Here is a 15,829-nt window from a genome sequence, read left to right as displayed (position 1 = left end):
ATTTTGCAATGCTCAAATCGCGCAACTGATGGACTCACCGGGCGCAGACAAACCCCTTTTCGGCCTGTGTCTTTGAAATAAATCTACATTTCATCACAACTGACGATCTGGTTCAGAATTTTGTCCTTATGCTGATATTCAAACAGATTAGTTGCAGGCCCAAACATGTCTATCCTTATCTGGATGGGTCAACTCATGCGACACCCAGGGAGTGAACTTGTACGTCAAGTTCATTTGATGCATAGAACGACTAATGGACATGGTTCTAACACCTTAGCAAGCTCTCGAGTGGTTGCATACTGATCTTCTTCCACGAGTTTTAGCAAGCGGGCCTCATCAACATCAGTAGGTAGGCCAGAACACTCTGCTTCTTGAATGTCGTAATCCTTGGTTTTTGAACTTCCAGTACCAAACCTACACAATGTCATATGATACAGCATTAGTATCTAAAGCTGTACACATAACTTGGTGCCATTCTGTAGCTGACTTTTTGAAACAGAACTGCAAGTAAATGATGGTTCTAATCTGACAGCATTATAGTTTTTATTTTAGACGCCTATAAACTAAGGCGTCTAAAATGGACTGGTTCTAAACTGACAGCATAATTCCAATTCAGATACCTTGTAATTAATGATAACAATATTTTTTACAAATTTCACAACACAGTGTTCTAAAGCAAGTATCTTTCTTTCAAATGCCAAAAATTGTTTGACAAACTATGATTAAAGATGCCCATGTGAACTGTTTGCACAGAGGATATTTATGGTGGTTGGAAACTTTTGTTAAAACCCAGTATTTCAATGAAGGGGACCAGATTACAAAGTTGGCTCGATCAGTGGAAGAAACACTATGGTATCATCCATTAGTTAAGTGCTTGGGGTGAAAAATTGTAATTTAATTTAAAAGAGATTAAGGCATTCAAGAAAACATTTCAAGAATGAATTGAAACTGAAAGCCTAACAGATGATCAGATACTTAAATGTGCTGAGCCAGGTCTTAATTACAAATTTTACCTAGTAAGAATCTTGCAGTCAGAACTATGGCAGCAGCTTTAACAGTAAGCACAGTATAGAAAACCTGAACAGTTTTAGCAGGAACTACCACAAACTGTAATGATTAGAAAGTCCCAAAATCCTAGAGTCTGTAACAATTTCAAAAATCACCCTTCCTGGGAAATACTATTGTCAGGAAAGCACATGGATGAGCAGTGAAATTTTCAAAGATTAGTTTTTTAAGAAGTTTTCTTTTAAAAAATTCATTCTTTCAACAGAGAAGTTTTCGAAAGAAAATAATTTACTCAGAAAAGCTGTTTTGTTGCTAGATAATGCTCCAACATATGATGCAGAGGAAATTCAAGATGGTGACATTAAAGCGATGTTTCTGCTCCCACCAGTGTAGCCACTATATGCCAACCTAAGAAGCAGAGCATTTTGAAAATGCTAAGAAGGAACTACTGCGCACAACTGGAAAAAAGAGAAAATATGATTAAAAAATCTGACAGCTTTAAGATCTTATATTTTGCCAAAAGTGGCATTTTTTTAATGTTTTGTGCATTACCTTTATTTATTAAATATCATATTTGTCACACTTAAATCATAAAACTCAATTCAACGTGATATCACAAAATAGTAAAAAAGAGCATATTTTTAAAATTTCCACTACACAGTCTCACACGTTGGAGATAAATATATTTTTTCCTCTCACTATATTGCCATTGCTCACTTTGAATTTGTTAATCAAAAATTCTTTAAAGTTTTACAAAATATGAAATAAAACAAATTCCAAATTTGGACTTCCAGATGTCCATATTCGAGCGCTACATTATTCAAGATTTGATGTCTCTAGGTAATTTTTTCGCAATGTGAGAAACATACATACATTCATGCGGATTCTTTATTATTTAATTTCTTTAAATACAATGCAGGACTCTAATATTTAGTGGCAACAATTTGAAAAGCGAAACGACATGTTATAGTGGATGACGCAAAATGACAAAATGAAATTAATATTCATTGGCAAATTGCCCCTTTGGGCTAAAAATTGAAATGCATCAGTGTAAAGGATAGTGCTTATTGGATTGTTAGGGCCTGGGCTGACATAAGAGCTACAACAATTGTCAACTCATGAAAGAAGCTTCAAGGCAGTGGTGAGAAGATGAACACTGAAGAAACCATTCTACTTTTAGTGTTCATATCCCTGGACATGAAAATGCATCTTTGATTAGAAATCGGAAGCTGAATGAAGGATGATGATCAATATGAAATAACTGATGAAGAAATTATTGTTCTTTTCATTTGTGGTGAAAACAAAACTGAAGATCAAGATCAAGCAAAAGTTATTGACTGTGCAGAATTTCTAATAACAATGAAGTCAAACTGCAATTCTATATATTAAGCAACAAGGAGATACAGGAATCAACATAGTGATGCTATAAAAATAGAAGACTTGGCAGTTAAGAAACAGCACTCATCAAGAAAGCAGACTACGATAAAAAATTTCTGTCAGTCATTACAGGACTGAACTTCTAATGTACTGTATGTATTGTATTGAACTTCAAACCATTCTTTGTGAACATATGTTAATTTTCTCAGTTTTGTTGTAAAAATCATTATTAGATTTGTGATATGAAAAATTATAACATAGTTTAATATTTAATATTCAACCATATAAATGTCAACATAAATGTGAAAGGAAAAGTAGTAGAAAGGAAGATGTTAAGGAATTGAGAATACAATGGATCAATTTAAATTAAACCTATTTTTCAACTGTGGGATTTTTATGGTATTTAGCTTGGGGTAATGCTTACCCTCACATGTACTATTTCCCAAATGCATGTATGTGCTTTAAGGTTATAAATAATACTTACTTGGCAGGTTTGCTATAGAAAATGCATCTTTAAGAAATAAAATTTACAAAGGTATTTTTAAATTTTGGTAATGCACAATTTTAAAACTCTGATTAAATATATAATAATATTGCTAGTATTTTGAAATATGACCACCATAATAAAATATGTTCAAAATATAAAATACTCTCATAATTTAAAAAAAAAAAAACCTCACCACTTGGGTATTGTCGAGGTCGATCTGTAACTGGAAATTTTGTACAACGATCAATTTCGTACTTTACCTGCAAGATAAAAAATTGCAGAATATTGGTAATGGAGGTTGTGCATTGCCAAAATTTAAAAAGTCCAAAAGAAAACTTATTTGGAAAAATCTTATCTGATTAGAATCAAATAAATTTGGAAACAAAACTGACATATATCTAATTAAAATTTACGCAATACTAATAAAATTAAAGTTTTACTGAATACCTTTCTGCAAACAATACTGTACTGTCCGATCAAAATGATCATAGAGTTACTTTAAATGTAGCTATTTATCCCAAATAAAACCTTAAGAGCATTAAACTAGCATAATGTGTGATTTTTTCCTCCTCTTTAAGCAAGTATAAGGCTAATTACATAACATGGATTAATCTTTTATATTTTTAGCAAGATTTTAATATTGTCCACCCATATGATGTCATCTTTTGCCATCACCATCACTATCATAATCATCTGAGTGAACATATTTAAAACAGGAACTATTTTGATATGCGCCCTCAAGTTGCCAAATTTCTCGTCAACATCCCACGCTGCCATATTACTATCTAAATTTTTTGTCTACATTTCAATGTCCTAAAATGTCTCCAAAAATGTGGTTTTTGCACATGCAGAAACTATGTTTTGAACATATAATTTAACCTTAAACTGCTGTGACTCAAATTGTCACATAACTACTATGAGCGGTCTCTCAGACCGCTTCTGCTAAAAACAAAATAAGATATTGTTTTATTTTTCGTATTTGAATAAATGTTATTTAATTTCATATATTTAACTTTTTCATGAAGATATAAAGCAGTTTTTGTACTTAAATCAGTTCATTAAAGTAAAATATATACTATAATAATTCCTTCCCTTACGCATCTGGATGGAAGAAGTAAATTTTAAAATTCAACTTTTTTATTTTACATTAAAATTTGCGATAACATTGCTTTAATAAGAATATAGAAAATTAATTTTTATTTTAAAAATTATAATTCGAGCTGCATTTTTAACATACTTTTCTACTGCATGGTAGACACACTGGTTCTTTGCATGCTATTATACATTTGTAAGCTGTTTTCCTTTTCTTGCTCGGTGGACAAATATAGCACGTTCTTTTTTTGTCTAATTTATGGTCTTCGATCGCAATGTTTCCTTCATCATCATTTATTCTGAAAACTCTTCTTATTGTAAGTTTGAGTTCTTTAGGTAAAAACCATGAAGTTATCCTCTGTTTTACATGAGACTGCACCAACTGAATTGCTAATGAAATCTTTTCGTTTCATTTTCGGAACCAATGGGATAAGATTGAAATAATACGAATGCATTTATTGCACAGATATCCAAGTTTCTGAAGAATATTGCCATAGGCCAACGTCGGGTTCGACAAGCAGTTGAATAGATTGAACGAAGATTTATATTATGACTACGAGTTCGAACACCCTTGTCGGGCTCTTGAATAGAGCATTTGAATTCATTTTTTCCAATAAAAAAATCTCTTGTAGAAGGAGATTATGGATTTTCATTTTCATCGGCAGATATTTCTCAATTTGTGTCGTGGTCACTCTTAATAATTTCATCATGGGAACTTTCATCAGAGAACTGTCAATTCGACCAATTTCAAACTATTTATTCAATTTGGTCTTGGGTAAGATATATAGAACATTTCCTGCATGCATTTGAAGCCATTTCAAGAATATTTATAAAAAAGCAGAATATGTAACCACAACGAAAAATGAACTTTATCGGCTGAAATTTGAATAGTATCTGCTGTGATCGGTTGCACAGACCACTGAGGGGGGGGGAAATTTTAAAAAATGAAAGAAGAAATAGAGTTAGCCAAATACAACTTGGTATGTAACCTTGGACAAATGGTTTAGGAAGGTACTAAGAATGGCAATACCCATTAATTATTCTAAGGGGTGGAAGCATTTAATGGAAAATGTCGTGCGGTCTCAGAGACCACTCACATCGGTTAAAGGTTAAACTAAAAATCCAAAACAAAAACAAAAAATTTAGAGAGCAAAAACGTAAAGTTTCTAACCAAAAATATTTGACAAGAATCCATGTACACAGCGATATGTTTTAACTTAAAAAAACATCTACGAATTGCACAGTTTAGGCAACGAACGAATCTATGAACTACGCACACCTCACTTTAATAAATTAACATAACAACAATAAATTTTAAAGAATACCATGTACACAGCGATCTGTTTCAACTTTAAAAAACATCTACTAATTGCACAATTTGAACACTACGCACTAATCAACAAAATAAACTAAAATAAATTTCAAACAATTAAAAAAAACAATAACTACAGAAACTCATACTAAAAAACAATGAAGATAACATTCTACAAAGTAAGAACAAAAATAAAATAAAATGCACTTACCATGAATTAATGCTTTTTCGAACAGCAGAAATACCAATTTCATACTGCCACATAATCACTATCGTATTTATATAACAGCCACACACACTATCCAGAAAGTTCATACTATGGTTCACAAATAATCACAAATCCCTACTTCTATCATGCACAGCCACTAAGAATAATCTCCCCCAGACCCTCATTCCACACCTCTGAATAACCCATTGCCCCTCAACAGGATGGCCACAATGATATTTCCCTTTGCCCAACTTCAATTCAACAACTTCCACCATTTTATCTTTCCCCCCTATCCTCTCAGACACAGACACGAACCAACGAGCTCCAGCGAAAGATTTTGAAACGTCAGAATGAAAGAACGTCAGCAGGGTTACCATAAAACATGCAATCATGCAAAAAACCAGTGCAGAACACATATCGCCACATTTGGCGAAATTTGGCTATATCAGAGTTGTACCTTAAAACATCCCTACCTCTTCATTTCTCTTCAAGCTGTTCTAAGTACAATTGAGCTTCTATAAAACAAAATTAAAGAAAACAGAAAAGAGTTCTGAGAAACTAAATATTTGATTTAAAGATACTTTCCAGAAATCAAGCCTAAAAACATCTAGAATTCTAAACAAATATTCAAATAAATATATTGGAAATCAATATAAAAATAATTGCACATATTTTTGAAGAAAATTTTGATATATAAGAATAATAAGGTGAAATAAAGAAATGAAACGAGAAATGTTAAATCCATAATTATGTAGTCACACTTTTGTACTTTTTGGAAACACTACTGCATTCTTGTGTTAATATTGTATGAATGTGTTTTAGTGGCATGTGTTGCTAATATTTTGTTTTCACTTTTATTCCACTTTTAAGGGGTGTTGGAACCTAAAAATCTTTAAAAAATGGTGATTTTGGTTTTTTGCATTTTCAAATTCTCTACACTTTTATCTTTCTAAAAAACCATTCTTTAATCTCTAGGAAAATTAGAACTGTAAAAAATATAATTTTAATTTGCCATCGAATACTTTGATAAATGAGGATTTTTACATAAAAAAACGCGTTTTTCACCAAACATGATTTTTTTTTTATACTCTATGTACCTTTTCTCAGAAACTACTGCTCACAGGTATCTAAAATTTTTATGGCGTATTTATTAGGTTTCCTAATATTTAATGAAATGAGCTTTTTATGATAAGCTAAGGAAAAAAAATTTAAAAAAAAAAAAAAAGTGTGTGAGAAAAGTGCTAAATTTTACTATGCCTAACAAAGTATTTTGTAAATTACTCTAAAATTCAAAATGTTTCAAGAGCTCATTTCAGTATAATCAGATAGGTATACTTTAATTATAAAAAAATTCAAGCGTGTATCTACAGCAGATTTTGAGAAAAGATACATTGAAAATGGCCAATTTAACATTGTTGGTATAGGGGAGCTGACACCCCTGAAGCATAAATAAATTGATTTGAAGATGAAGAAATTCATAATTATAAATGTCATATTAAGCAGTTTAGAGGGGTAAATGATCATAAGATTCCATTCCTTGGAATGCTCTCCATCTAATTTGGGATGTGGTTTGTTCAGGTAATCCTGGACATGCCTTTTTTAAAATTCAATAATCCAAACTATTATAAACTTTGATTATGAGCTATAGCATTTAAAAAAAAACAATAAAAACACTCTTTTAGAAAACGGCAATGATGTGAAATCACACTGCTCTCATGGAGAAGCTGACAACATCTTACTTATAACACTCATCTTTCTGTATAGTAAAAAATAATGTGAAAAAAATTAAAAATAGCAAAGTTTGCTTACATTTTGTTTATGTCCAGCAGCGCAAGTTAAATGTCCAAAAACTAAATCTCATAGTGTTTATTATGTTTCATTATGTATTCATTAATATTAGAAAAGCATTTATACACAAATCAGACTCATCCAGTTTTAGTTAAAAAATAAGAAGCAATGTATACATTAAAGATAAAGGCAAAAAAAGGCTCATAATATTTTTTGCCCCTGATCAGTGCATGTTTTCGGATTGCTAGAGTTAATAGAAGAAGTGAGTTAGAAAAGATATTTTTCAATACAGTCAAAAGTCTTTAATCGGGACTTCGGCGATTCCGGATTATAGATCATCAATTTAAATCTGGTAAGATGGCATGCAGAAATTATAAAATTAAAAATATAAAACTGTAATTTATGAAATAAAGAGCAATTATGATCTAAAGGATATCAAAATAAAAAAAAAAGCTTAATATTTATTTGTTTACTTTATTAAACATTTCTTTCAATGCGTGCATGCGTAAAGCATACATTGCACATAGTCGAAATTAGAAAATTGCAACCAGAAAACTATTTGATGTATATTCGTGATATTTATAATGACGAGGAAATTGATTTAAATCATATCAAAGACAGAATACATCGAGATGAAATACATTTAGTAAAGAATTATACGCCAAATAGAATAAAAATATCTGCCCTGAAAATAAGGATATTGCTGACAGATCAACTTCCAGTTCATTGCGCGCCATGACATTTCCCCCCACCCCTGCAGAGCAGCGTGAAATTGATAAACAGATTTCAGAATGGTTAGAAAAAAAGGACATGCCTTTATCCATTTTTTGCAGCAATTCCACTTTTTGTTTGATGGACATTGAAATATGCTTTCGCTTTCTACATCCTTTGGCAGCTCTAGAATCGGAAATTCTTTTTGACATAATCGAAAGTTCAAGCTTACTTTTATAAAATTGCTCTAACAGTCTGCAAAAAATAATAAGCCGGATCCAATTCGAAGATTAAGGAACAATGCAATCAGCAACATTAACTGAAATAGATAGTTAGATAATTTTAGCTTAGCTTATACCGTCCGTTATACATTAAACGTGCATGCGTAAAGGTATTATGCGCATGTGTAAATGCATATGTGCATGCGCAGAAAGTTTGTAGCTTTGAGGTCCAGATTATAGATCATGGACGTCTGGATTAACGACTTTCGACTGTATTGGAATATTCAAGATATTTCCATGTTAATAGGTATAAATGAATAAATAATTGCTGCTTTATGTAGCTGCAACCATAATTGTAATTGTTCGGCCTTTCAGTAATTTTGAGAAGCAGAAATACTAGAAATATCTCGGCTGCTCGGTAAAAACTACACGAGACCAGAGAAAGCATCTGCTCACAGTAAGTTCAGCATGAGTTCAGAGTACTGAGATATCTCTGGGTTAGCTACGTTCTTTAGATGTTCTTCACACTGCATTGTGTTTAACGTTCTTAGTAGCACTGATTGTACTCTATGATACTGTGAAGAGCTGTATGACTAATTTTATTGAAAGTTTCAGAACTCTGAAGTACTTCTTTTGATAAAATTAATTTTATGTTCCTATTGGTGGAGCTGTGTATATTCAATCTATTATGAATCCATATGCACGCAACAACAATATATTACTGTGCAATTGAATATTCATAAATAACCATCATAAATAACCAAATTATATGTAAATAAAGTATGTGAAGGTGAAATGTGAAAAGTTGAAACTGTTGGGCAGAGAAACTATGTAGGTAGATCCAAAACAAAGGTTACAGGCATTATCATTTGAAAAGTAATTATTATGGATAAAATACTTTTTGCCCAGAATGTAGACAGATGGCATTAGTTGTCTAGCAGTGGTTGTAAAGGTAGCAAGAATAAGTTAACAGAGGCATGAGAGTGATTGAAATAATAAGACATTTATAAAAGTGGTCTTGCTTGGAGGTTCAAGCCATGATTCATTATTTTGATCGAGTGCCTGAAGCATAGCCATACTTACTGTCGATTGCTATTGTGCGACTTTGATAAGGTTGTGTGATCGAGATGAAATTCTACATTCAGTAAGGAATTATAAGCCGAATAAAATAAAAACATCTGCCCTGAAGATGAGGATAGTGCTGACAGATCTACTTCTAGTTCATTGCGCACCGCGACGTCCCCTTCCCCGCACAGCTGCGTGAAATTAATAAACAGATTTCGGAATGGTTAGAGAAACAAATCACCTCTCTGTCACTTTCTTTATGCCTTTATCAATTTTTTGGAGCAATTCCACTTTTTGTTTAATGGACATCGAAACATGCTTTCGCTTTGTAGATCCTTTGGCAGCTCTAGAATCAGAAATTCTATTTGACGTAATCTAAAGTTCAAGCTTACTTTTATAAAATTGCTCTAACAGTCTGCAAAAAATAATAAGATAATTTTAGCTTAGCTCATACCATACGTTATACATTAAATGCGCATGCGTAAAGGTTTTGTGCACATGCCTAAATGCATTATGCGTTTACGCGTGCACAGAAAGTTTGTAGATTTGAGGTCCCGATTATAGATCATTCCGGATTAAAGACTTTTGACTGTACCAAAACTTTATATGTTAAATAGAGTTATACATAGTTCGAAACTATAAAATGGATAATATTTGCATGAGTTATTTTTTATCTTAAAATGCATTTTTAAATATCTGCAGAAAATACGACTGAAACTGCTTGTTGGAAGTTATAAAATAACTGAGGAAATCACAAGGGTGTAAAGTATTTCACATTTAGCAAAACAGTATGCCTACAAAAAAAGGTTGCAGTCAGGGCTTTTGTGTACCTGGGATTGGATCTCACTTCATTTTACTGGGAAATGAAAAATATATGGAATAATTTCAACAATATTCGAAAGCATTTGATAAGCTGAATTTTTCTAACAAGAAGTATTTTGACTTATCAGTAAATTTAACATTAATTTTACTACATTCGTCTGGCAGAAAACATCACAATTTATTGAATATTTTGAATTATCAAAGTTCAAGTAACTGAAATTTTACTATAAATGTAAGACTGACTCTTCTCTGTGAAAGAAACTCACCTTTTCATATACATTGAGAAGCCAAGTGCGTAAATCTCCTAGTGGACATAATTCTAGAAGTAAATACATCCTATCTATGTCCAAAGTGAATCCAATAAGTTTGATAATTCTGTTATGCCTTCCAATATCCTGCAGAATAGCTACTTCTTCAAGCAATTGATGCCTTGTAATGCTGTCTGCTATAAGAAAAATATAAAAGTATTAACTCTACATAAGAAAAATCACATAGCAAACTTAAGCATAAAATTTTTTTCCTTTAGAAATATTCTTCAAAATACAACACGAATAACACTTCTTCACTTTTGCTGTTAAAAGACAATGTAGTGTGTTCAGTTAGTGACAAAACACTAACTGAAATAATCAGTTTAATCGATCAAGCAGATTTTAAGATAAGTATCTTTTATATTATTATTAGTGATGGAATTCATTAAAAATTGATGCAAAATGCGAAAATTACCCAAAAATATCAATATATTTTAAGTGGTTTTTTTTTTTTTTTTTTTTTTTTTCCAAAATTTGAAGACCTAACAAGAATATTATATACACAATAACAACATAGGATTATTCAAGAAAAATTTCTTTAAATTAATTTCAGTGACAATTGTCTTCAAGAACTAGACTATAAGTTTATTTTAACTGCATTAAAACAAAATTTTAAAATGCAAATAATATGTAGCAGTTTATAAAAAGTAACTACATCGTATCTCTTTTCTAATACTGAATTATCAAAGTTCAAGTAATATCATTAAGAGTTCGTTTAAATACATTTCAGTATAAGAAAAAGCCTATAAATGGTACAACAGAAGAAGGGATCTTCCTCTGTTTTTAAATCAGAAGAGGGATCTTTCACTGTTTTAAAATCAATTAAAAATTATTTAAGAGATTCAGTATGACAGGAAAGGTTAAACATCTTATCACTGCTTGTAGCAGAAATAAAAAAAAAAAAAAAAAATACTGTGAATGACTTGATTATGAAGAAGATATTACTGATAAATTTTCAAAAATTAAAATTTGAAAATGAAAACTTAAAAATGTTTAAAGGCCAATTAATGACAAATATAACTCAAGGAACACAAGAAAAATTTCTAAACCAATTTTCGGCCCACCAGCGGCCGAGCGCTAAAGTCATTGAACACTGGTAGTTCGGTCTGAGGTTCGAATCCCGCGAACGGGCTGGCTGCATGGGCGTTTGCGTGGTTTTCCCCATGTGTAATGTGTATACAAGCAAGTTTCCCTTAGAAAGTCCTCCACAAAGGCATCCCTCCCCTTAGGCAGATAGCCCTTGAGGCTTTGCCATAAACTCACACACACACTCTAAACCAATTTTCAAATATGCATTATTAGATGCAATAGCTGGTGGTAATATTAATGAATTAGATAAAAAATTTATGACTAATACGCATTCAGCCCATTATAATGAGTTAGTAATGAATTAAACCATTTTGCAAAAGCAATAAACCTCTCTGAATAATTAAGAAAAAGTGTAAAGTTTGAAATTCAGTAAGCAGTGGCGTAGCTAGGGTGGGGCAAGAGGGAGACATCTGTTCCTGAGCTCAGACATTCAGGAGGCGGCAAATTGATGTTACGAAATTTTAGAATGAAATGTTTTCCATTCTTGGCACGCAGAAAGGGGCACAACTTCAGTTGCCCACGGGTGCTAAAAACCCCAGCTACGCATCTGTCAGTAAATGCAAAAATGCATGATTAAAATAGTGCCTCCAGTGCATAGTCTTCAGGGAGTTTTGTGTAAAAAGAGAAGTAAGTTTAATTCGAACACCTGAATATAAGACAGTTTATTAACAACTGTATCTAATATTCAGTTGTTAGAATTAATATAGTTAAAATATTAATTTTTTAACAACTGAATATAAGATACAGTTTGAGAGGTTATGTTATTTTTTACATTAATTCTAAAAAATGGAAATATGTACTGTTTTAAAATTTTATATTTATAAAAATTTATATTAATTTCACACTGCTACAAAATGGGACTAATTGATACTGGATGTGAACTACAGAATTCATAAAATTTAGGAAACAGTTTTACTCAACAAAATACATTATTCTAAACTTACATCTAAATGTTTTAACTGCTACTGGTTCTTCGTCTTTGCCCTTGTGAAAGATGCCTTTATGAACAATACCAAATGCTCCTTCTCCTAGAGGTTCCAACAATTCGATTTTGTTCAGAGGTAATAAGAAAGGCAGCAAATGGGCAGGAACATCAGCAGTACCAGAACGCTTTGCCACAAACTTTTCCTTGGAACATAAATAATTTTATATAAGTATAAAAAGGAATTTAAAATGTAAGGCATTAATATGCTTTGCAAGTTCATAAAATCTCTTCTTAAATGAAAGCAGGAAAAGAAATTATTAAGCAGGTACAGATTTGAAAGATAATCTTATTTGCTTTGCTAAATAGAACCATTTTGTGAGCTTGCTATTTGTCAGGCCTGGAAGGTAATTAAATTTTATGTTCTGTGCAATGGGAACACTTATCAGAAGATGAAAATGATAAATGTATGGTGTCCAACTTATTGTAACCTCACATCACAATTTGAATAAACTGAGACCCTACTAAAGATGTTTCTAATATCAAAAGGAACTTCGAAAGACTTCTGTACACTTTACTCAGTACTAACTTCTAATACACTACTCAAAATAGTTAGGGGATATTGTGAGTTTGGTATGAAAGAACCATCTAATCAACAGCTTTTTTAACAAAATGAAATAGAAGATGTTAAAAAGAAAAATTTTAATGTTTACAAATCGGGAACACACAAATTTTGTCTGTGATGTTGAAAGATACGCATTTTAGACAAAGAGTGAAAAGTGACCTACAACATTCTTTCTGCAGGAAAAGATTAAAAACAACTGACCTGCATTGAATGTTTTGTAACAGTGAAGACATTTCAGAAAAATGACTTAGCTGAATCAGTAACCTGGAGGGCCATCAGTCATTTAGTGGTGGATCAAAAACAATCGTCGAAGCAGAAGCATTTTGAGTTTCTCAAAATGCTATTTCAAGATTATAGCAGTGGTTTTTGGAAAGTGGAAATAGTCACTGAAGATTGAGACAAAATACAACTGCAATAATACAAAATGAGGATTGGCATTTAACACTAACATCCAGAAGAAATCTTTTTATGAATGAAACTTTCTTGCAACATCACCTTCAAAGGGCTACTGGTACTAGAATTTTGACTCAAACTGTTCAAAACTGACTCCATCATGAGGGTTTATACACTCATGGACATATGGTTTGTGTCTTGTTGACACAGGGCCACAGTTCTGCTTGCAGAAGGTGGGCACAAGAGCATATCAGATGGAGACAAGAGGAGTGGAGCAACATGCAGTTCCCAAACGAGTCCCACTTCAGTGTACAACCAGACAATAGGCAGATTCTCATCTGGAGAGAACCTGGTACACAGAATACTCCTGCATTTGTGCATGAATATGGTGGCGGTGGAGTGATGAATCTGAGCCGGTATTTCTATCAGTGGCTGCACCAACCAGTACATTATCAGGAATGGAACACCAACAGATCAGTGATATAGGGATGAGATCCTTAGACCTATTATGGTCCTTTATACTGAAGCAATCAGGATGAATTCATCAAGGAATTTTTCAAATGGATTGGCCAGCATTTTTTCCAGATATGAATCCAACATAATATTTTTGAGATATTCTAGGAAGAAGGGTTATCATCCCCAGAAATAATTCAGCAGTTTGAAAACTATCTTCTACAGAAGTGGGAGAGAATACCCCAGTGCCTCACTGATTCCTTACTTCGTCGATGTGTGACATTACTTTCAGTTAGGGTAAACCATACCCCTTATTGAAACTCATTTGTATCCAATACATTTGTTTGTATAATATGCACAAATTGCACTCTTTTTTGTATACCAATAAATATTCTCAATAAAGTTTAATTATTCCTTATTCATTGCTTCTTTTTCTTTTCTCATATCTTACACGTACATGATGCATCAGTTAACAATACATTTTTTCATCTGCAATAATGTCCAAAATCACAAAATGCGGTAACTGTTTTGGGCAGTGCAGCTTGCAATAATGAATAAATGAAAGCAGATAGATATCTAATATGAATTACGTGCTGAAACACTGATAAAATAACAAAAATTTATATATTCATTTTGTGTTAAAGAAATAATGTTTATTACTTCATGCTCTGTATTTCTTTAATAAAAAGATGCTATTAAACAATCAGTTTCTTAAAAATAATCCCTAATAAAAACGCGACAGAAGTTTTCAAATACTTAAATCAAGTGGTCTCCATTTCTCATGAAACTTAAAAAAAAAAAAAAAAAAAAAAATTCTCTTTTAAAAAGAAAGTTTTAAATTTATGAGCATTTTAAGTTACAATGATATTTTTATTCTTACCATTGTTTGAAGATTGTAACTTTTATTTTTAAATCTCTGACATAATATAATTTCAGCATTCAAAATGTTTAATAAATGGTTGAATGTGATATACAAAAACTACTACAATATTTTTTAATACAAAATTTGCAGAAATTTAGAATTTGTATTTGATTCATAATTATGTGTATGTTCACATACATGACACCAAAAATGGTGCCAATAAATTTAATGGTGGATAAATTATCAAACTGTCACCTATATTACATAAGTATAACAAACAATAATTGTACCAGAAATAAAATTATATATTTTAAGTTTGATAATATTAAAGAAAATTATACCTTTTAAAAAATGAAACTCCTTAAAGCAGTAAATGATGTTCTGTAGTTTATAATATGATAGGAAAATAGTACTAATAATTTTACCTTCACTAGAAGTTTTCTCCTATTTAAAAAATAAAAACATCCAGCAATGGTCAGAAGCAAAAATAGCACAAGTGGGATAATGTACTTAAGTATATCTGTCCAATGTGAAATATTCTTAGATTTTAATTCTGAAAATAAAATGAAAGACATGGAATATCAAAATGAAATCGTTAAACAGAAACTGTATAAATTGCAATAATGCAAGTAGTCGAATTTTATATTGGAGCTATATATATATATATATAACAAGTTTGAAAAAAAAATGTATGTTTTTTTCAATAGGGTAAAAGTGAAATAATAGGCGCAAGTTAAAAATTACAAAGAAATATCAAAAGAAAATAAACATAAAAAAGAACCAAAAAAAAGTCTAACTGCTAATTAAACATGAATATTCTTAAATATACAGGTGTTTGAAAAAGATGGATACATGCTTTATTTCCTTAGTGTTGACACTAAGTGTTCATTTAAAATTGCAAAATTTCTTTTAATAAGACAGAAAATTATTTGAGAACATTTTCAACACAGGGAACAGAACAGTTCTGAAAATGTAAATTTAATTTATATTGTCCTATAGAGCTAAAAATGAAATTGGAAAGATGTGCATTAAGTGTTGCAAAAGTTAAATGCAAAAATATTTTCAATAAAAAATAAATATTTTCAGCGA

General features: G+C 31.4%; 1 protein-coding gene across 10 annotated transcripts in view; it reads right to left on the bottom strand.

Moving 5' to 3' along the window:
- LOC118181411 (insulin receptor-like) overlaps positions 1-15,829 on the bottom strand; it is a 64,822-nt gene that overhangs the window by 22,730 nt on the left and 26,263 nt on the right. For 6 of the 10 annotated variants that reach the window (XM_035350547.2, XM_085812813.1, XM_085812814.1 and 3 more), the window contains exons 11-14: positions 15,166-15,293; positions 12,430-12,613; positions 10,355-10,533; positions 3,063-3,129 (exon numbers count right to left, since the gene is read on the bottom strand). In XM_035350547.2, the coding sequence (XP_035206438.1) occupies positions 3,063-3,129; positions 10,355-10,533; positions 12,430-12,613; positions 15,166-15,293 (558 nt within the window). Of the gene's footprint in view, positions 1-1,297; positions 1,464-3,062; positions 3,130-10,354; positions 10,534-12,429; positions 12,614-15,165; positions 15,294-15,829 lie in introns of all 10 variants that reach the window. The other 4 variants (XR_015040180.1, XR_015040181.1, XM_085812810.1 and 1 more) reach the window with 3 other exon arrangements.

This window comes from Stegodyphus dumicola, chromosome 3 (assembly GCF_044657685.1).
Source record: "Stegodyphus dumicola isolate Sdum_Otavi_A_Nest chromosome 3, ASM4465768v1".
Taxonomy (NCBI): domain Eukaryota; kingdom Metazoa; phylum Arthropoda; class Arachnida; order Araneae; family Eresidae; genus Stegodyphus; species Stegodyphus dumicola.
Note: the sequence above shows the minus strand (reverse complement) of the source record. Positions and strands in the feature narration are given on the sequence as shown.